The sequence below is a fragment of the Gadus morhua genome, chromosome 2 (genome assembly GCF_902167405.1).
Source record: "Gadus morhua chromosome 2, gadMor3.0, whole genome shotgun sequence".
NCBI classification, from domain to species: Eukaryota; Metazoa; Chordata; class Actinopteri; order Gadiformes; family Gadidae; genus Gadus; species Gadus morhua.
In genome coordinates, this window is record NC_044049.1 from 8,364,440 (window position 1) to 8,388,138 (window position 23,699).

At 47.3% G+C, this 23,699-nt stretch overlaps 1 protein-coding gene across 1 annotated transcript; it reads right to left on the bottom strand.

Annotated features, from left to right (window-relative positions):
• Positions 1-477: 477 nt before the first annotated feature.
• s1pr2 (sphingosine-1-phosphate receptor 2) lies at positions 478-22,270 on the bottom strand. The gene is made up of 2 exons (XM_030377183.1): positions 21,694-22,270; positions 478-4,288 (listed from the first exon to the last, which is right to left on the bottom strand). Exon 2 carries the CDS (start codon positions 4,120-4,122, stop codon positions 3,004-3,006), a length of 1,119 nt encoding a protein of 372 aa, XP_030233043.1. The 5' UTR covers positions 4,123-4,288; positions 21,694-22,270; the 3' UTR covers positions 478-3,003.
• Between the last annotated feature and the right edge of the window lie 1,429 nt (positions 22,271-23,699).

Sequence of the window (23,699 nt, forward strand, 5' to 3'; positions counted from 1 at the left end):
AACTCTCCCAAGACTACACTCTTGTCAGCCTCTCCCCTCTCCCACTCACCCCCTTAAAGCCAGAAATCCTTCCCAGGGCCTTTTTTTCCTTCTGCATGCGCCTCCCAGCCAAATTACAAATAGCCATTCCTTTTTATATTATAAACCAGATTCAACCTGAACGCCCTGTAAAGAAATTTCCATTACGCTACCCGATTTCATCCTTCAAATAGATTTTTATTAGGAAAGCGAGCCGTGATTAATGGTTGCTGTATAGCGCACAGCAGCGTTTCTGGAGTTTCGTGTTGAAACAAGTGCCTTCGTGACCTTGTCAGAGCATGTTTGGATTAAACGCAGCGATTTTGATTACTTCTCCAATGTGGTCACAACAGGTAGACATCTCAGGACGTGCAGATTGTTCAGAGCTAAGCGCTTAAGCTCAAGAACCGTGCACAACCGTCAATCATCTGAGAAGAACTCCCCACACACACAAGCATGATTATTTCAGTATTTCGTTTATTTTGTATAAAAAAAAAAAGGGAATACAATGAACACAATGTTTATGTACCTCTATTAGTGTTTAAGATTGTACCATTTTCACACAGGCAGCGTGCTACAGGAAATGCAAGGCTATTGCACACAGAACATTCAGTACTACACACTTCATACATATTTAACATTTTACACACACACACACATACTGTACACACACATACTGTACAAACATACACACACACAAACACTACATACAGAATGTACATACATACATGACTTACAGAGTTATGTATATCTTTTTGAAATATAGAGTTAGGCAACAAAATGAAGTGAAGGTTACGCAGATTAAAACACGTCTCAAAATACCAGGGGGAAAGAGAAGCGGAGGTGTGGGTGTGGCCGCGGAGGTAGGGGGGGGAGGGGTGAAGGGGGGATGCTGCTGAGGCTGCCAAAGTGCTTTTACGCTAGATCTACATGGCTTTCCTGAAGTTCAAAAACCTGGTGAAATAATTAAGTAAAACCGTCTTTGTCTAGCTAATTGCATGGAAGCGTGAGTGTCTAACAGGAAGACGCGTTAGGAGGCCAGAACAGGAACCGGACTGCGGAGAGAAAAAACACATAAAAAACAGGACTTCCTATGGGTCAAAAGGAAGTCGTTGCGTTGTCGTAGGATGAAGCTGAACTTCCCGTGAGGGCTTAATCCCTCTCACCCCGCATACAATCACGCGCACACACATCACCGCTGAAACTGGATCCGGTGCACCCTTCAGCAGGGGATGTGCGGTTTTTTTTAATGTATTTTTTCTTCGGTAAGCTGAGACGCGTTTACGCACGACAGATCCGATTTCGTCCCCTGGTAATGCGAGATGCGTATGACCACCAATAACGGAGAACATATGTGTGTGTCTGTCTGTGTGTGTTTTTTTCTCGATTTAAGACTCACATTGAGAGTGAGCTAGCCTGGTCATCACACCCGGAAGCAACATCACCCGCAGATGAATGCAAACAGCGACGATGAATAATAATAATAATAATAATAATACAAATACAAATAATAATACTGTCATTAGAAGAGCGCACGCTCCTTCGAACACTTCAAACTTTACATTCAGCCGCATATGCCTAAGAGGAAGACGCTATGGAAGGGAGAGGCAGGGCAGGGAGGAGGGAGGGAGTGCACTGCTGCTACACTGCTACGACTTGTCAAGACAACAATCCCATTAGACTTTGTGTGTGACAGCTGTTTCAGAGCTGAAATCTATCAGTGCCTACTCACTCCAGGAAGTGTGTTTTGTGATTGAGCCTTCCTCTGAGGAAATTGTTCAGATACTACAGACAACGGTGAAAGCGCGCGCGCGGTGGGGGGGGACTGAATGCAACGGGTAAATGGGAGTGGTCGGTTGGCTAGTTTGGGGGGGGGGGGGGGTTTGTACGTGAAGGAGTCTGCACTTGGATATATACCATTCATACATATGAGCGCATACAAACGAGTACAAAGGGAAATCATGCAGTACATGGAAGCAGAATACTTGGCGTCTGTATTGGTAAATGAAGTGGTACTATAAAGGTTATATAGAGGTTATACATTGCCCGGGGGGGGGGGGACGCCATAAGGGGTGTTGTGTCCTGGATTGTCTGGAGTGCAGGGTTTCAAAGGGAGTAGATCACTGCTGCCTCCGTGCTCATGAGCAGTATCGTGTAGGGCCATACGTAACGTACGTCTATGAGGGCGTAGGAATGTTCATAAGTCTTGGGAAAAAAAGGCAAACATTCAACTCATAGGGGAAAGGTTGATATTGCCTACAAATTTTCAAAGTGCAACATTGCACGCTTTACATCAGTGCAGACGTAGACACAAGTCTCACCACAACTCAATCTAATTTAGATGGCATTTGCCGTACATATATTTGGTATTCGATGGGGCATTTCCATACATGACAGGGGGCGGGGGGGCTCTTTTTATTTAAAGAGCTCAAAGGCTTGTCTGTAAAGGTTTGTAGATATTGTCTGTAATTAGTACCCACGTTTTCTTCACATTTTTTTTTCAAAAGTCTCCCCAGGAGTTCATAATGTCACGTCTCTTCCCAAGCCATTTGTGCCTGCTGGTCACGGCTTCAGTTTGCATGGAACACGTTAGAAACACGGATTGTAAAATACATACAATTCACTTTGGAGTTGAAATGCGAGAGAAAGTCAGTCAGAACGTTTTTTTCTTTTTTTTTTTTTTACAGTTTTTAACAAGGGCCTCGGCTGTTGGGGTCTCGGCGCCCTCCAGGATCGCTTCCTCATCCAGGTCGCGCCGGCGTCGGCAGCGGTGCACGCGTCTCGCTCGCCCCTCGCTCTCTCTTCCCCAATCGTCCACAGAGAGCCGGCCAACATCCTGTCCCCTCTTATTTTCCTCTTTGTACGTGCACGAGAAAAAGGAAAAACAAGAAGTGGAAGCGGTGCTTTTAACAAACGCCAGTGCGACACACATCACACGCACACACACACACACACACACACACACACACACACACACGCGGCCCGTCAAACGCAGGTGGTGCACGTCTGCATGATGGGCGTGGTCTGCTGGTGTTCGTGTTTGTTGGTGCAGTGCTCCAGGGAGCTGGAGCTCTTCAGGGGCACCAGGCACCGGTCGGCGGGCTGCCCGCTCCGCAGGAGCCCCCAGCAGCACAGCACGCGCAGGAACTCCTTGCGCATGTCCTTGCTGCGCAGCGTGTAGATGATGGGGTTCATCGCCGAGTTGAGCGTGGCCAGGGCGAAGAACTTGTCGGCGTACTTCAGGATGGGGCACGCCTTCATGGAGCAGAAGGAGTCCATCATGAGGATGGTGAAGGCGGGCAGCCAGCACACGATGAACACGCCCAGCACGATGGTAACCGTCTTCAGCAGCGCGTACGCCGGCGAATTGGTGGCCTCCTGGTGGCTGGAGCGCACGATCAGGTAGATGCGCACGTACAGGATGACGATGGACAGCAGGATCACGCTGAGGATGGTCATGGCGAAGCAGATGTAGCGCTGCGTGTAGAGGGGGAGCACGGCCGAGCACTCGCCGCGGGTGTTGATGCAGTTCCAGCCCAGGATGGGCAGGCCCCCCAGCAGGATGGCGGTGAACCAGCACGCGCCGATCAGCATGAACATGCGGCACGTCTTGTTGGAGCCGTACACCTTCACCTCCGTGATGGCCACGTAGCGTTCGATGGCGATGGCCAGGAGGCTGAAGACGGAGGCGGCCAGGGCGATGAAGGCGGTGCCCTCGCGGATGAACCACTGCACGGGCAGCAGCTCAAAGGTGCGCGGCCCCGACAGGCAGATGTTGGCGATGTAGGCGGAGCCGGCCAGTAGGTCGGAGAAGGCCAGGTTGCCGATGAAGAAGAACATGGCGGAGTGGAACTTCTTGTTGCGGAAGACGGCGATGAGCACCAGCATGTTCTCCAGGATGATGATGCTGCACAGCACCACGATGACGATGTTGAGCGTGCTCAGCTCCTTCTTCTCCTGCTGCCGCCGCAACAGTTCCTCCTGGCTGATGTCCTTGGCGAAGCGGTAGTAGAACTGGATGAGGGTGGAGTTGTAGTACTGCTGGTACCGGCTCTTCATGGCGACAGGGAGGCAGAGCACGGCGGCTTCACTGCTAAGTGTCATTCAATCCGTCGGGAGGAGGGTTAGGGCGAGAGGGCGGCTGTAGGGGTTGGAGATGGTCCGGGCCCGGGAAGGAGCACCCCAACTTTGCTGACGGGGATGAGGCCACAGGCGGGGAGGAAGTCTGGGCTGTCCTGCTGTCACATCTCATGAGCCCTGAATGGGTCACCTGCAGAGAGAGAGAGAGAGAGAGAGAGAGAGAGAGAGAGAGAGAGAGAGAGAGAGAGAGAGAGAGAGAGAGAGAGAGAGAGAGAGAGAGAGAGAGAGAGAGAGAGAGAGAGAGAGAGAGAGAGAGAGAGAGAGAGAGAGAGAGAGAGAGAGAGAGAGAGAGAGAGAGAGAGAGAGAGAGAGAGAGAGAGAGAGAGAGAGAGAGAGAGAGAGAGAGAGACTGGGTTACTGATAAGGACAATTGTGTTAGAGGGAAAGTGTGCTCCCTTAGCAGGAAGGGTGGACCAATGAGCTTGACTTATTGAAGTATTTGTCTTTCAAAGATAAAAACTGAAATATAATAACATTCTGTTGCTCAGCCGAGGGCATTCTTCTCGGAAACCACTCTGCGAGGTCAAAGTTGTGTCATGTTTTTTTCATTATGACAATGGTTCAGAATAACACAATTGTTTTGCTGTAAAGTCATCTGTTTAATCATGTCCATTTGACCTGACGTGATCTGATTTATTCCGATCAAAACCATGTCCTTTACAGCCTTAAATAGGCCTAATGATAAAAGGTTTTATGATAACACATTATATACTTTTGATTTAAATAAATCCAGAATTCCCCAGAAGTTTGGAGACTTTTAAGAAATAAAATTAAACAGTTTTGTTGTCACACACTCAAATCTGTGTAAACCACTCAAAGAAATTCTCTGCGTGCGATGGCTACATCTCTGAGTAAACTCCCACACACTGAGAAAGTTGTGGCTAGCCGCTGTCTAATAGGAACCGGGTAATACCCTTAATGTCTAATCTTAAAGAAGTCAAAAGTTCTCACAGCAACCAACAACACGAAACAAAAACCATACATTAAATGGAAGAACCCCCAAACAAATGTGGTATCAAGTATTATTTACCCTTCTATGATCTTTCTTGGGCCCATTATTAAACAATTTAAATAAGTCCTGTGATCAAAAATCACAGGAAACAAAGTTGGACTAAATGTTCGCACCTAAAACCAGCAACAAAAATGACTGTGTGTTTACCGTTTTAATTTGTGTCAGGTTGAATCAAACAGAGGGACAAAAGACCCTATCAGACTGACTGCTTGTGCTCAGCCGGGGAGAGCTCATAGTCTGAAACGGAGGGATACATTCCACCCAGCCTGTGCAGCGGTGGACTGTCAACACATGGCATTGTTGCGTAGTGCACCCCATTCCACTCCAGTGAATTACCTTTCTGACTCTCTACCAAGGGCTCCTGGGCGGCCACACAGGCCTCTCTATCATGGCCCGTTCTCTACGGCTAGTGACACACACACAAAGCCAGGGAGAAATGAAGCTTATGTAGAACAAGCTTTTAGGACACGAAAAGTGTGAATCTTTTGAATTGTAGTTTAAAACTTCATATCAAAAAACCAATGCAACCAAAAGGAAATTAAAATAAGTTTCCCTAAATATTGACATCCATCATTTGCATTTCATTGATAATGAAGTTAGTTTTTAAGAGTAGGAATTTTAAAATCCTTTTCTTTGAACACATGTTTTTTTTCAAATGTGCATAGATAATTTACAAACAAATATAAGTATTATCCAGAAACCATACTTGAAATTAACAGACGTAAACATCTGGAATTTCAGCATGGGAAGAAATGCAAGATGGCTTATTTTTCAGATTCTTTTTTTTCAAATAAAGGAGAGCAAGGTTTGGATCTGGAAATCACATTACAGTTTCAATTGGTACCTTAAACCAGTTTAAGGTAATGTGATCGTCTTGGGTGCCAGCTACAGCTGAAACACTATGCTGATGCTTCCAAGCGCTCGCTCGCTCTCTCTCTCTCTCTCTCTCTCTCTCTCTCTCTCTCTCTCTCTCTCTCTCTCTCTCTCTCTCTCTCTCTCTCTCTCTCTCTCTCTCTCTCTCTCTCTCTCTCTCTCTCTCTCTCTCTCTCTCTCTCTCTCTCTCTCTCCTCTCTCTCTCTCTCTCTCTCTCTCTCTCTCTCTCTCTCTCTCTCTCTCTCTCTCTCTCTCTCTCTCTCTCTCTCTCTCTCTCTCTCTCTCTCTCTCTCTCTCTCTCTCTCTCTCTCTCTCTCTCTCTCTCTATTCCTTTACTGGAACCAAGCAACAGCTGGGTCTTTGAGCTTCTTCGCCTCAGATCAATATCATCGCTGTAAAATAAATAAAACAGCTGCAGGCGGAACAACAGGTAGAGGAAAAAAAACAGAAAGAGTTAGATCGGAAGACAGAGTGAGAGAGTGAGAGAGTGAGAGAGTGAGTGAGTGAGTGAGTGAGTGAGTGAGTGAGTGAGTGAGTGAGTGAGTGAGTGAGTGAGTGAGTGAGTGAGTGAGTGAGTGAGTGAGTGAGTGAGTGAGTGAGTGAGTGAGTGAGTGAGTGAGTGAGTGAGTGAGTGAGTGAGTGAGTGAGTGAGTGAGTGAGTGAGTGAGTGAGTGAGTGAGTGAGTGAGTGAGTGAGTGAGAGAGAGAGAGAGAGAGAGAGAGAGAGAGAGAGAGAGAGAGAGAGAGCGTGATCAACGGCGCGGAACGGCATCTGGACACAAAGGCAGCAGTCGTCAGCAGGAGACTAGTTTGTCATGTACTTGCACAAGTGCACGCACACACACACACACACACACACACACACACACACACACACACACACACACACACACAGAACTGAGAGAGCGCAAAATCCCCCTTGACGTCACGTCAACGCAAATCAATACCGGGCATTTGAAGACATCTCCGGATTTTTTTTTGAACAAACCTCACCGGCTACCCAGAACAGTTCCTTTTTTATCAACTTTTGTCAGGAAATATTGAAATAATAAAATAATTGTACTTGTGGTAACATTTTACAAGAAGGCTAACTTAATCACCCATTATTGCGTAATTAACATCAACGAACAGATAATTAAGAGTTAATTCACATAACTTTTATAGCTCAACGGGGTAGTTCGGAATTTTGGACATAGGGCCTTATTCCCAAGTTAGCCTTGGTGTTCTTTATCATTGGAGACAGTTTAACACATTTCATTCAGTGCTTCTAGTTGCAGAGTTTGCTACCATAATACCATACCATAATGTTAGAAATAAAACCAAACTATGAATCTATCTTATTGTAAAGGGTGACCTCCAGCCCCCCCTTTTTACTTAGTTGACTTTCTGAAATATAAAGTTCAGTGCATAAATAGTACAAACAGTACCATTTATAAGGGAACATATCTCCTGACATGTTTTCAGTCTAATAGGGAACTAAGAACAAGGGCTTGGTCTGAAGGGTATTGCCTTCAAGCAATGCTCTGAAAAGCAGAGAAATTAAATAGCCGTAATGCAACCAGATCTTATTTTCACTGGATTCTCAATCGATCATTGGCTCTTCTGGGCTGATGTATCCGGAAAGCCTCCTCCCGCTCGCCATTTCATGGCCATTAAAAGATGCAAATATGAAGGCCTTGAGGCATTGCATGTTCAAGATCAATTTTATTAGATAAAAAAAATAAAAATCACTCGCATCCTGCAATAATGTTTAGATAATGGAAGAACTGACAAAAAACAGCTCTGAAAATCTACTGCTCAGCGTCTGGTTTTATCTTAGATTGAAAGATACACAGATTTGTATTTAGTTTGGGGGGGGGGGGGTCTGAGATGATATCAAGAAACCCCTCTGTGATGTGTGTGTGTGTGTGTGTGTGTGTGTGTGTGTGTGTGTGTGTGTGTGTGTGTGTGTGTGTGTGTGTGTGTGTGTGTGTGTGTGTGTGTGCGTGCGTGCGTGCGTGCGTGCGTGCGTGCGTGCGTGCGTGCGTGCGTGCGTGCGTGCGTGCGTGCGTGCGTGCGTGCGTGCGTGCGTGCGTGCGTGCGTGCGTGTGCGTGCGTGTGTGTTCCAAGGGCTCCTTCAGGAGTCCTTGCCATTTGTCGTCAAGGGATTTATTCTAAAGTGTTCGAAAACCTGACAGGCTGGTTCAGCCTAGCTTAGCTTAGTTTAGCCCTGCCTGTACTTGGTGTTGTTCTGCAAAAACCTAGACGTGGCTCCAAGTTCACCGGCTGTAACCCAGACAGTTCCTGTTCGGGTTCAACACCCCTCACCAACCCCTCATCCTTACCGCAGCCACAAACAAAGGCTGACAAACTCATCATCGTTCTGCTCCGGATCCTCAAATTGCCGCCGTCAAACGTCAACACAATGCAACACAATCCGAGCCTCACTCCATTGGATAGAGCCATGTTGTCAAATGACTCTTTATTGACCCTGATGGGATGGCAGGGACAACAGTGTGGTCTTGTCCTTTTATCACTCACACCCAAGACGGGGCGGTAAAAACGTTTTCTTTGAAAGTCCTGAATTCGAAATGTTAAGACCCTATTGTGCCGTATTATTCAGAGTACAATGGTGTTTGATTCCTGAACAACAATCCACCACCAAGCCCTACTTTTTAACTTAAGCAGAAACAACGGGGTCAGGCCTTTGAGATAAGTGAGCGAAAGATATTTTTGAAAACTTCTCTTTGGTGGTTTCTTCACTTCTTTTTCCCAGAAGTACAATATGAGACATGCAGTTAGTCATTGTGAATCTGAGTCAACAGAAGCAGCCTGTTCTGCACTTTTTATTCTGCGACAGGAATCAGAGTTCCATAACATGTATTCCGTGTCACACAGGACGTTTGTACGTACATGGTATATGAGATAAACTGTGTTTGCTGTTGCACTACATGTTTACATAATGAGTTGATGATTCTGAACGTTTAGCCTTACTGTGTCCTAATCTCTCTCTCTCTCTCTCTCTCTCTCTCTCTCTCTCTCTCTCTCTCTCTCTCTCTCTCTCTCTCTCTCTCTCTCTCTCTCTCTCTCTCTCTCTCTCTCTCTCTCTCTCTCTCTCTCTCTCTCTCTCTCTCCCCCTCCCTCCCTCCCTCCCTCTCTCTCTCTCTCTCTCTCTCTCTCTCTCTCTCTCTCTCTCCATCATTGTGAATGACGGCCCCTCAAAGGCCCCAGGTGGTGTTTGGGTTTCCCAGGAACACCTGATAAGCCCCAATTAGCAAAGGCAACTCCTCACCAATAACCTTGGAACCCACGCCACTCCATTACGACACCTGCTGCCAGTCACGCACTGCCGACTGAACCCTGGAGTCCACTTTCTCCTGGGTGAAACCACGGCGATTGGACAACAAAGCAACTACACCCTGACATGCACAAGGACATGCATTTACACCCCCCCCCCCCCCCCCCCCCCCCCCTGCCAAACAAAACACACACATCCGACACACACAAACATATCAGGTCCAACACACTTAAATACATACCATATCATGCCATTCCTCGTAAATGTTTTGTTTCTGATAAGATTATCCTGTCTACACGGACAGTTTAGATTGGCCTCTTATCTGGTATCTGGGGCGGTGCATTAGGCCAGGCTACCTGGGTGTAGCACTCATCACCTTAGCATGGATGAGCGGGTCCTCCTGGCGCTTAATGTAGTACGGAGCGTCCCGCTCCCTGTCTCCCAGACTATCTCTTCTTCCTCGGGTTCACGCGTTCACTCCATTAAAGCCACTGGCATTGACAAGCGCAAACCCCAGCCGGCGAACTGTCCATTAGCGCTTGAGAGCATTGACCGTAGCCAGACTTCTCAGAGTGAGCAACGAATGCACATGCGTTAGTCCCACATATAAGACCCGAAGAGGGAGACTTTGACCACTGGAGGCCCTGGATATTATGAATGTTTACCATCAACCACTTCCTGTGAAAAAATATCACCATTCTATACAGATTATATAAAATCGATGTCAAACATCTGATTCTCCACTCTATCGTCAATCTTGCTGTTCAATAACTGTGCTCCACCGAAAGCAGTGTGAAAGTTAAATTTAGGCTCAAGCCATCAGGGGGTGTGTGTTTGTGTGGATATTTCATTTTAGTTTAGAGTAGCGCTGTAGCGCAAATGAAATTGAGTGAAAGGTGACGGTCATCGCATGAATTGAGGAAGAAGGATGACGACTGCCCGATGCTTGAGCAATGGCCGAAGATTAGTCACTTCACTAGAACTGCCGATTAATTCCCATAAAATGTTGAGGTTTTTCGGTTAAATTCACATGGTCGGCTTATGCTCAGGAGGTAGAGCAGTTGTCTTGTAGCCGAAAGGTTGCTAGTTCGATCCCCAGCTCCTCCTAGCTGAGTGTTGATGTGTCCCTGAGCAAGACACTTAACCCTAACTGCTCCTGATGAGCTGGCTGTCGCCTTGCATGGTTGGCTCTGCCGTCGGTGTGTCAATGTGTTTTTTTAACCGATGTAAGTCGCTTTGGATAAAAGCGTCTGCTAAATGCCCTAATTGTAATTGTAATGGTAAATCTGTGGGTACAAGTGGTGCAAAACTTTCACATCACATGGAAACTCCAGAGGAGCCAAAGTGTGTCAAACACCCACTCTCTTTCTATTTTTCTGCTGATGTCTTTTCTATCATGTCAGGTCTTTGCCACCCTTGCCTCATCCTTACCCTCAACCTAAATGCTGCTCTCTGAGCCTACTAGAAACCACAACAGCCAGATTCTGTAGATGTGGAGCAGGAGGGGGTCTGTTGTACAAACAGGTTAGCAACTCCCCGGTGAAAAACGGCCCAACGTGTTTGTGGTCTCACTCATACCACAAACCAGTGGGGTGCAGAGGTGAGCAGGTGGCTGTCTGTCAGGGAACAGCTGGGACTCTCCCTCTCTCCATTAGTCAATAAGCCCCTGGGGGCTTGTTCCATGAACAGTTTTTTAAACTAGGATACCAATAACAGCATTGATCTCAACCACAGTGACCCAGCAGAGGGTTTGGAGCACTGGGAAGGGCTGCAACCACAAGGGCCGGGGGTGGAATGCAACCAATGTACTTGGAGTGAGTTGGTGTCACCGCCACACAGGGGCCAAAGACAACTTGGACGCAGAGTGACGATGAAATTGGCCAACAATGCGAATGATGCCCCCCAACCCCCTACCCTTTCACAAGGGGTTACAGGAGCAAATTCCTCCTCCTCCTCCTCCTCCACCACCTCCTCCTGAGAGATTGGAGGCTAGGGCTGTTGCTACTGCTGCTGATACTGGTATTGTTTATGTTTGAGGAGAGGAAGAGAGGAATAAGCAGAGAGGAAGCGTTTCAGTGCCCTTCTTGGATCTGTTATCTCCGCTACACAGCTCTGCGGTGACAGACCTGATAAATGGATCGCAAAAACAAAGATAAAGAGACAGCTGACGCGAAAGACACACACACACACACACACACTCACATGTTTATGGCTATACATTAGGGGCTAAAAACATCAACAACCTTGCACACCAGTTCGCTTTTGTGGTTGACCTTTAACAACCTTCCGGTTCAATCTGTGGTACATGAAAACAGATTCAAACACCACCAGGCGGAACACAAATGCTGACGTCACAGACACCTGAAACCCCACATCGCCAATGTGCAAAATCAAAAAAAATGAGGAAATGGCAGCCATGTGGAAACTCAGAGGGCACCCATAATAAAGTTAAACTAATTGCCTCGTGGCGGTGGTGATGGTGGTGATTTCACTACACAGACTATAGCTTTCTATCCTCCAGCGTTTAGCCCACAAGTGGCCCGATATTGGAAGAGTGAATCTCGGATAGACAGCGGGCTCTGTTGTGGTGTTGTTGTCTTGTTGCGCTAACGATGCAGAATTCAGATAATGGTCAGCTTTATGAGAAAAATAAGGCAAGCTGGTCAGAGCTAGGGGGAAGGGGTTGAGGTGATCATGGGTCAGGGGAGTGAAAGGGATGGGGGGGAGGGGGGCTTAATAGGGAAACAGAGTGTTCCAGAGTTGTTCTTTGACTTTGACTGTCAAGAGTCAGCACAGCCTACAGATAGGAGATGGAGGCCTGTGATATCTCACAGTCTGAGAGTTTTAAAAGGAATTCCACAGGGGCAAGAGAGAGCCAGAGAGAGAGAGAGAGAGAGAGAGAGAGAGAGAGAGAGAGAGAGAGAGAGAGAGAGAGAGAGAGAGAGAGAGAGAGAGAGAGAGAGAGAGAGAGAGAGAGAGAGAGAGAGAGAGAGAGAGAGAGAGAGAGAGAGAGAGAGAGAGCGAGAGAGAGAGCGAGAGAGAGAGGGGGGGGAACAAAAGTCAGCAAGAAAAAATAAAAAGTGTCTTTGGTGCTTTGTATAAACTTGCCAGACCATGTCCCGGACGAACACAAATCTCATTCCTGCTAGTCCGAAAAAAGAGGCTGAACTTATTTTGAGTCATCAAAGAGTGAAACGTTGTAGGATTTATATATATTTTTTAATAAGTTCCTTTTATTCAGGGACTGATGAGCCTTTTTATTCTGATCAGACCCTAGCCTCTGTTGTCCTTGGGTATAAATCTAATTTAAAACGCCCAAAAAGAAATGATAGGCTACTACTTTGTCGGTTCCTATTAACCTTTTTCCCGATTTAGTTTCTTTAAAAAAAAACCTGTTTAAACGGCTATCAAAGGGGAAGGTGTGGCCCCTATACGTGTGCTTTAATCATGTAATTAGGGATTACCCCTGCTGACGGTTTGAATTCGTTCTCCACCACAGGGTCTGGAGTTATTCAACGTAGAAAATGAGAAGACTAAGAGGATACTGTATTTAATATATAGTTCCCTATAAAAAAGCCCTCCCCCCTTTTTCCCTTTCCCTCCTTCTGACTTTATCAAGCTTCCTTCGCGGCAGCTGTCGACGCAGCGGGCGGTCTCAGAGAGCGACAGTTAGGTGAGGCTTGAGACAAAGAGCTGTGTAAAAGTCGGCCATCGCTGTTTCCTTGGGAGGAGCGGTTAGCCACATGACCATGCGGACCAACCCCAACCCCCCCCCCTTCTTCTTCAAAATGGGTCCCTTGAAGTGACGGGGGAGAGTGGGGAAGACGGGGGAGTGACTAAGAGGCAATACGTTTGGCCTCAGACGCCACCCTGTCATCTTAAGCCTGATTGGTTTAATATCAGCCATGCTCATTTATTATAATATTCTGCGTACAACTTCAAGGGTCTTCAGCGGCCCCTCTTCCTCATTGTAAGGATCCCTCCCCACCAACGCCACCCTCACCCCTCTCAACCTCCCCCTCCGCTTGCATATATATTTTAAACTCCGCCGCCAACATCAAACAGAGGAGACTACAGAGAGGTGCTTCAAGGCACATCAGGAAGGATTTACACAGCACACATCTGGAGCTGACATGTTTGAGTCGATCCCTATTAAAGACCTCATTACGGCTTAGTAAAAGTCTGCAAAAGAAGCATTCTCCGTCAGAGAAGCATGGTCAGCGAGGGCTCCCTGAAACCTTTGCAGCTTCAGTCGAATATATTGCAACCGGCTTCGAAGCCTTGGATCACCGTCGTTATTTAGAACATGTTAAACATAAATTAAATATAAAATGAAAGGGACTTTGTTCAATCGTGCATGTGTTTGGAAAAAAAGCCGTTCACAGCTCGACCACACTGAAGAAAGTGTCAACCTTTAGACACAGAACATTCTCACGGAAACTTGGTTTATCAGACGATTCTTATTGCTGAAAACTGCTTTGCAGGACGTGAGCATGCAACACATTTGAACCACACATGGGTATTTACCGGGGTAAAGGTTTTGCAGAATACACAGCAAAGGAGATGGCTTGAAATCATTGATATGAGGTGTTTCAGTGTGCAGGCCAAGTGCACGCTGACTGAGTGCAGCCGACTGCTCGGACAAAACTGATATTAAATTAAAGAAAGGGGAAATGCCCCTATCACCCAGATACGAGCTTGTCTGACTACCCAACACAGAAAGGAGTAGCGTGCCATTTTCTGCTGTAGCCTACATGTTTGTACTTCAGGTAGTCACATTATTTGTAACCAGATCGAAAATTCCAGGATTGGATATGGGTATTTCGACGAATCGTGACACAGTGTAATTCAATCGCCTTCCTCAGTTATGCTTCCAGGGAGAATACAATTTCATGAACACCGTGTCAGTATTGGTTGAAATACCTTAGATACGGTTCTGCATTTCAGATAACCACAACTCCAAATTTAGTTTCCCAAGTACAAAGGCATTAAAATCTGGCAAGTCACTCGTGTCACTCTTTCGCTGGGCCAGCACCAATCTAGTCTGCAGCAGCATTTTAAAGCCCTTAAGTTTCCTACAGAGTTGAACACTATACAGGGGCGAGCTTGAGTCAGGTTTCAGCTTCCCTGATGTGCTCCCACTGTCTGTGTGTGGATACGCAGAGGTTGCCGTGCTAATGAATGGCTTTGAAGCCCTGATTCGCATCTCCTTTGTCCTGCTTTCCCTGCTCCCTTTTGTGCTGCTGGTGGCTGTGGAGCGAGGCCTCCACCCTCGGTTCATGTTGTCCTGCCCCGTTCAGCGGGGTCGGGTGGTTGTCCCGGGAGAGGCCGCATCATATGCGTTTGACATTGTTCAACGGCACTGCAGTGATCGTTCACTTTTTGTTGTTGCGTGTTTGGTTTAATTGATTCCGGGGTTTTCCCCTCCTGCCCTGTGAGCACTGGCGACGGCCTGCGAGGTAATGCACCGTGACAGTCTATGCTATTTTCACTGATTAGCGCTGAGGTTTGCCAAACGCCAAGAGGCGGCAGTCTCTGCATGCAGGGACGTGGAGAGGGAGAAAGGGGCGAGAGAGAGAGAGAGAGAGAGAGAGAGAGAGAGAGAGAGAGAGAGAGAGAGAGAGAGAGAGAGAGAGAGAGAGAGAGAGAGAGAGAGAGAGAGAGAGAGAGAGAGAGAGAGAGAGAGAGAGAGAGAGAGAGAAACTAGAATAAATGAAAGACAGAAAGACAGAGATAAAGGCAAACATACTGACAGACCTACAGAGACACACTCAGAAAGACAACGAAAGAAAGCAAGAGGAGAAAAAGAAAGACAGACAGTAAAAGAAAGAAAGAGAGACGGAAGGACCTTCAGACAGACCGACAGACAGACAGAAAGCAAGCTAGAGCGGAGAACGAAAGAGCAACGCCAAGAACACACTCACATCTACTGACGCCAGCACACGGCCAGACTTCTGGCTACTTCTTCGGCAATTTGATAAGAGGATAAATTGATGGTGCCCCAACCCCCTTCCCCCACCTCCTCCGCCTTCTCCTCCTCCTCCTCCTCCTCCTCCCAAGCGTCCTCCTCCACTCTCCGCTCCCACTACCCCTGTCCTGCACGTTGGCGTCTATAGGCTATATATACACACACATTTGAAAAAAGAAAGGCTCCCCCAAAATGTTCTGGCAACCTTGGGGACATTTAACAGAGCTCTGGTGCTGGACGGAGGAACTTTGTTGCCTGGAGAAGGAGCGGTGTTGTGTCCACACGGCCACACAGATGTTCCGATGGCTTTTCAAGAGACAATTCTGGCCCTCAGAGGCATATGATCCCTTGGAGAAAAAGAGATAGCGTTTGGAATTCCTCAAGCTCTTAAGAGACATAGACCCATGCCCCCCCCTCCAAGCGATAGATGGAATCTGCATAGAGTCCACAAAATTTAGTCACAGACTTATATGTGGAAAAATCATGGACACCGTGTACAGCCCCAGTCTGTACATTAAATACAACCCCGCCAATCGATGGTGTGTCTCTAACATTCGATACACAGACTCAAAAGCAGATGGAGGTTGTGTGTTCCTCTTTTTGTGGTTCATTTCAAACTGTAAATATTTAATGAGATTAGATCTAAGGGATGTGTTTAAAAGGGCCATTATCCACTAGCTCTTTTGAGCCAGACCGGTGCTGATCCAACCAGGGCTAAAATAGTCTAACATTAAACAGCCAGGCCTGAATAACACATCTTAGCCTGCATCTTGCTATGAGGTAGCGGTCGTAGGGCTATAGTAGTGAGACAAATTATACTTGACTTTGACCTAGGAAACCAATTGGATTTCAAATGGATGCGTTTGAGTCGTTGACTTATTAGCCAACGCTAACAGCTTCCGCTTTTGCTCTGTCACTCTACACCACTAACGCAAGCTCACGTCTTCCATTAGCCGGCTTGCCTATGGCTACAGGTTGTTTGTCTTTTGAAGCTTAAAACGACAACCCAAATTCCACCTCTTGCAAAAGTCAACAGAATGTATCTGACAAAACAGGTAAGTGCACCTACAACCAAAAGGTCAAAGTACAGGTCAACCACACAATGTACCGCCTCAACGGAACGGAAGACACACTCACAATTTAATGTCCGGATAAGTGATTGAATGAATGAATAATGAATGCAAATTAATAAATTATTACTTTATTTGAGTTGAGAATGTGGCCAGAACCTTTTGATGAGGTAATGTTACGATAGCTATGTCCACTATCTTTCATTTGAATTTGGGTCTAAATGGTTTGTGTGCACATTTGTGTGTGTGTATGTGTATGTGTATGTGTATGTGTATGTGTATGTGTATGTGTATGTGTATGTGTATGTATGTGTGTGTGTGCGTGCGGGTGTTTGTGGAGGCGTTGCCACTCAAGTAATGCCAGTGATCTCCCCAGCTGCACAAACGTTGCCTTAGTGGGAAACAATGGCTGGCCAGGGAGAAGGAGGAGGTGGAGGAGCAATGCTCTTAAACCCCACGCACATCTCCATGTATGTACCTGCTGTACACGCCCTCAGCGCTGCTAATCCTACAACGCAACCAACAGGCCAATGAAAGGTTTAAGGAAAAGGCAATTTTCTGTACCAGAGTCAATCAGTGCCCCTTAAAATACCTTCTAAAAGATGCATGCTTTTTTGGGGGGGATGTATTTTCCCTCTTTTACTCAGTTTCTTACTCATAACGTAACACCTACATAACGGAAATGAATGAGGCATTTGTTTCATTGATGTGATGTTGTTCTATGCCCTAGGAGAAACAGCAGTTGATATGTCAGTTTTATGTAAATTTAGATTAAATGTCGGTACACCTTCTAAAAATTCCGGGCTACAAGGTGTCTGGAATTATCACAGAATGAACCTCACTTCTACTCGGGTTTCCATACCCTACCTTTTTAACTCAGTTGCTATGAATATACACCCACATGCAGAACAGTACTTTTTATATGTTGGCCAATACAAGTAGACATTGTAAGTCTATAAAAAGATGTTTGTTTGATAATCATAGAACTGAATCTCATGTGGCTGGGGTTCCTATCCCCCAAGAATAACACCAGTTGATAAAACCAGTAGCTATGAATATAAACCAGTATGCAAAGCGCCACTTTTTTTGTTATTTGTTGATCTTATTTGGATCGTATGCCAATACAGGTAGACTGCGCTGTGTGATGTGAGCGTAATTATCACAACAGGATTATTTTGTCCGCCCCCTTCCCTCTTGTGTGCTCTCTCCTCCTCTTTCTCTTTCTTTCCCTCACTCTGTCTCCCTCCCTTTCTTCGGCGTGTCGATCCTGGCGTGCTCCAACATGCATTACAGCCCGGCCATATGGAGGCTTGTATTTAGTTGATGTCATTCGATAGAGGAGGGGTGGGGAAGGCATGTAATGGGAGCTTGTAGCCTGGTTCCCTTGCGATGCTTGAAAACAAGTGGCTTAAGAAACGGTCTCTCTTCCCAGATATAAGCTTGTATAAATATTTAGGGACTCAGCCATAAAACGGCTGACGTCGCCTTTTTCTTTTTTCGGTTGCTATAGATGCAACCGGGGGGGAGGGGGGAGGGGGGAAGGGGGGCGATTCCCCACACACAGACCAACAGAGGGAGAGAGGGAGACAGACAGACAGACAGACAGACAGACAGACAGACAGACAGACAGACAGACAGACAGGCAGGCAGGCAGGCAGGCAGGCAGGCAGGCAGGCAGGCAGGCAGGCAGGCAGACAGACAGACAGACAGACAGACAGACAGACAGACAGACAGACAGACAGACAGAGAGAGAGAGAGAGAGAGAGAGAGAGACAAAGAGAGAGACAGAGACGAAAAAAGGCCAGGCTGGGTAATTATTACTTCACACACAAAAATATCTGTACTAAAGTTGCTCGTTTCAAATGCGATTTTTTCACAAATACAGTAAGAAAACTTAATCGGCGAACAAAACGGTCCATTCTCCATTCTCCAGTCGCCGCTGTGCTAACACAAAGACAGACGAGACGGACGGGCTCTGTGACCACGGCCTGGTGTCAGGAAGGCCTTTTCCTTGCGCTCAAGACACTCCCAGCTCTTGGCCGGGATTCAGAACCTGCTTCCACTGCGGGTCTGCTGTATGTTGCGACTTGTGCGTCGGGAACGGGCGAACAGAAGGCGTTTATTTCGCTCCAGCTGCCACACCCTAAGAAAGTGTTTTTCAAGGCAAAGGGAGAGCGTCAGCCACTAGCTAACTGTAGCCTAGTCTCTGGAGTCCAGATGGCCGCAGCACTAAAGCAGAGACACTATCAGTGTCCCAGTGGAGAGGAGGTATCCCCCCCACACACCGGCCCACAAAGAACCGCCTAGTAGTGTCTGTCTGCGATCCACCATGACACCTCCAGGCTGTTCTGTTTTTTAAGCCAGGCAGCGCTGACCTGTGACGTGTGACTGGTTGCATTAAACCAAGTTAGGAGAAGAAAAAAAAAAAGGAGAAATCCACAGACCTGCCTCGGGCAAGTCACCTATTGTTGTCTGCTCTGATCTTTCAGTGTTTTCACCTTTCCTATACAGCGGAATAAAGCGGTGTGTGCACACAACATACAACAAAAGGGAAGCTCTCTCTTCCGCACCCCCCCGAGGAAAAAACCTCTTGCTGTTTCCTCTTCCAACAGGCCTTCTCTCCCAGGCCGGGCCCTGAAACATGATCATCCTTCAGGGATCACCCCACCCCACTCCGCACACATCCCCACCTTCACCCCCCCCCCCCCCACACACTCCTTAACCCCACCCAGCCCTCCCCGGTTCCCACCAGTGAATTATCATTCATTTATTTATCCACCCGGCGCCTTTTACATTTGTTTGTTTATCGACCCCTTACTAAACCCTCCCCCTCCCCTCTCTCTCTCCAGCCCTCCTCCTCCTCTTCCTCCTCCGTGTGTCTCCTCCCGTTTCGTCTTCATCTCCCACGGCGCTCGGAAGCTCCTGGAAGGGCCTAGGCCGGGCTGAGCCGCTCCCCTCTGGAGCGCCAGCGCCTTGAGAGACCTTCAGCCCTGGCTCGCTGGGCTGCGAGAGACTGGCCTGCGGTGTCTGGGTCTTTGTAGAGATAATGGAGTGTCAAGATCCCCCCCCCCCCCCCCCCCCCCCCCCCGCCGCACGGGGGTCTGCCTGAAAGGCTTGGGCTCCACGTGCGGCCCGGCGCGAAGGACTGGACCCGTGGCGGCGGGGGCGGGTTGGCTGAGAGCGCTACGGACCCAGTTCACGGCGTGTGTGTGTTTGTTTTTTGTGTGAGCCTGAGCGTTTGTGTGCCTGTGCAGGAGGGTGTTTGTGCGTGCCTGGAGAGAGTGTGTGTGTGTGTGAGTCTGAGCAAGTGTGTGTGTATAAGTGTGTGTGTGTTTGTGTGAGTCAGAGCATGTGTGTGTGTGTGTATGTTTGTGTGTGAGTCTGGGCATGTCGGTGTGAGCATGTGTGTGTACGTGTGCGCGTGTGGTGTGTACGTGTGTGTGCGTGTGAACATACGTGTGTGTGTGTGTGTGTGTGTGTCTGGAGATGCAGTCTGCCAGCCCCTCAAGAGGGGCTGAAGGCGTGGGGGCGCGTCTTCCTTTTTGTCCGGGTCTAATGAGCCGTTGGGGTCACATGGTCCAAGCGCGGCCGGCGGACCAGCCCTATCACATCATCTGCCCGCTCGGCATGCTGGGAGATAGACCAGTAGGCACCTGAGCGGTGGGGGTGTTGGTGGGGGCCAAACGGGTCTTCCAGGTGTACACACGCCACGCAAAACTCGCTCAACACCCACATCATTGAACGTGCTGACATGCAGGAGACTTCAACACCTGATACTCTCTCTCTCTTTCTCTCTCTCTCTCTCTCTCTCAATGCCGCTCACCCTTGCTTCCTCTGCCCCTTCACCTCCCCCCCACCTCCGCTAGCTCATGATGTTATCACAAAGAGATGTTTACTATTCCTTATTTGACGTGCAGTTGCGGCTCCGCAAACACATTTTTGTGTCCAGTTTCAGTTGGCTGCGACATCTTTATAGCAGAAGTTGCTAGGCAACTAACTGACCATAACCCCAAACCTCACACAATAATATCACCAACATCTGCTTATTTTGGTTTTTGACCCAGTGCAAATGTAGCCGTTCATGGACTTTCACTCAAAAGAGGACCAACCACAGCGGGGAAGTTGATAAGTGGACAGATTTTAGGTGCTTTTTATCTGGGCAATAAACATCAACTCCGTCAACCTATCTCCTTATCTCTTTGCGGGTCGGGGGAGGGTGTTTCTATCTATGTAGTGGTTCTCACGGGAGGGAAGGCTGACAAATGACATCCCTTCCCCGTTCGATTTCACCACGGAGTTGCTCTTCCTGATACTGGGCGGCACCGAGATTGTCAGAATGCCCCGCCAGCATGCAACGACCCCCTCGTTCTACTACCACCACTCCTTTCATCTCCTGGTATTCACAACAGATGAAAACTCAGGGCACAGGCCCTGTAGAGCAGGCTTCTTCGATTGTTATTATAAACGGCGTGACAGAGGGCTCGCATTGTGATGCGAATGAATAGGGTTAGCCTCAGTTAGCTTTCGTCCTAACAATACTTTTGATTCTGACATTTTCCAGTGAAAGGGTGTCATCTGGTTCATCCTTGTTTAGCAATATAATGTAACCGCGCGTTTAGCTTGATGCAATGTTTGGATCAGGAGATCCACTAGAGTTGTGGAGATATGTAACTTGGATGAATCGTCACCGTTGGTGAAGATGGTCAATAGAAACCTTTTGTCTCGTTAATACATCCTTTCAGTACAATGTCTTACGTCGAGTGACGGATGAACTGACTTCAACAACATAGGAGGGGAGGGGGGGGGGGTGCACAGCGGGACGGGCAACTGCCACAAAAAGCGAGGGTGCCCCCCTGCCAGGTCGCACAGGGGGTGCCCCAACAAAAAGTCGGCCTGGGAGATGGACTTCCCATGATGCTGCAGCACACATCATTAAAGTATCCAAATACAAAGATAGCTGTTACGGCGTGTTCATATGCACCCTACATTAATTATTGAAAATAATTGCATGTAGGTCAGCGATTGGCAAGTAAATAACATATAATCCATTTAGCTTTGGATTGGTTTGATGCTCAATAAATAAAAAGGTATGCAAATGTAATCATAGCGATCTTTCGCGTAGACATTATAGCCTACGTTATTAGTTGTCTCGGTCTACCGGATCATAAAGTGTGGTAAAAACAAAAGACCATAAGGATACCTTACTTTAGGATATCCCTTACCTCAATATACGCGCCTAATTATTAAATTTTCTACAGTAAGTAGCAGCACGTGTTGACAGCCCGCACCACTACATTTGCAGTGATATTTGAGGATGTGTAGATTCGTTTACTTACCCCATGAACCAGGGAAGGCTCAAAAAGCAAGCAAAGACTCTCCGATGTGAATTCGCCCTCCAAAAATGTTGAACCATGTGGTCACCAGTATCCAAATGTCAGGCAGTGGCTAGACGTCTTTGTTGTTGTCGTTCAGAAAAAGGAAGAAAAGGAACACTAACCCAGTGATGACAAGTCAAAAATTACAAGAAGGACCGGGCGATGTCTGCCCTCGACATACAAATAATAAATCCATTGTGAATCGCGCCACACACAACGCAATGGGTTTTAACTATAGAGCGCGGTTAAAACCATTCAGCAACAAGCAGGCGCGTCAAAATACATCGCAGGAGCAAACGCTTTCTACTTTCAGGCCGTAATAAATGCTTGCTGTCCAGACCGCCTTTTCTCTTACTAACTCCGGCAACTGGCAACGGTAGGAGTTGCGCATATTCGGCAATACGCGGTCACACAGACCACACAGACACACGCACACACAAACCACGCTTGGTTTGACTGCATACAGTGACGTCACTAATGAGTTCGTCCTCAAGGAGAGTGGTCTATGCAAGTGAGGTGGGACCATCAGAAGAGCTAGCCGGCTATAACTGGCAACATGTGATCGGGGACCTATTTTAGAGTTCCGGGCCGGTTATTAATTTTGAAGGCCAACGCTGTGTCTGCTGTTGCTTATTCCGAGAGACTATTGTCCAGATGTTATCATCTTGTTCTCCACTTCCTCTCTAGCTCGCGAACACATGTTTGACAAGCCATTGTTAAACTTGGGTGAGCTGAAAGCCCTCATTCATATCTTGCGAACGAGAAAGACTGCAAAATAAAGAAAGGAAAGAAAATCTTCAAGCAGAAGATTGCGTTATGAATTGGTGTTATAGCACCTGTATACGGCTTGAAATATAACCAATGATGAGTTGCACGGAGACCGAGATTAATCAAATTGTTTGATTATTCATCTTATTAATATACATCATGCGATGAGTCAGCGCACCCTTAGGTCCATGTATTAAGGTGAGGTTGGATAAAAACACGTTAGTCAGCGAGCGAAGGCTCTGTCTAGACCAGTATTTGGGCTGGGGCTGCCCGTGTTGTCAACGGTAAAAGGAGGAGGTAGATGCCAGTGGTGGGGTTTGGAAATAGTGGGATAATCGCTCTGTAATTGCTTTGTGGCTTCGTTCGTTTACATTTGTATGCATTGGTAACATGCACGAGCATAACAGAGACGTGCCATAACTTTGAAGTTGCTGACTATGAGTTCCTGACCGAGCATATATATATATATTTAAATGTCATCAACAACAACTGAAGCTATAAATAGAAAACTAGGCAATTCCCAATACCTTTTGGGAAAGGTAGGCCTATATGTGTTTAAAGGTGAGGCCAGCTTAGTCCATGTTAGTCAGTTTACCAGCTGTTGTTATTGTAGAGAAAGAAAGGAAAGAAAGAAATACTCCCCCAAACTCGGGTTCATGTATGATCTTGTAATTGTGAGGTAATGGTTTTGCCACCGCTTTGTTTGTTGTGATCACCTGTATTAGCAACCTGGACATCCCTATTGCTCACAAGTCGTCGTGTCTATGCGTGCATTCATTTGAAGCATGAGTGAATGTTTCTCCTTCCTAGAAGGGTTCTTCCAGTTAGAGTAGTACTCTAGAACTGTGCTGACGTGGTCAGATATCATATCCTATACTGTCGCTGCTAACTTTGGTGGTTAAACTGTCGCTTCTGCATGTCTGGTCTGTGTCTAGAGTGTTCTGTGAGTCACGTGAAGTTGTCAGGTAAACCAGAAGCCAGTGTAGAGATAGACGCAGTGATGAAATCGATTTTTGAAATCCTCAAAATACGGCAATATATTAAAAAAAGAACTTCAAAGCGGTGCTTGCCCAGAGGGAAATGAAGACATCCTTGTTAGTAGCGTTTATTTGGGATCTTTGTGTTTATTTTCCTATTGTTGTGGGGGGGGGGGGGGGGGGGGGGGGGGGGGGGGGGGGGGGGGGGGGGGGGGGGGGGGG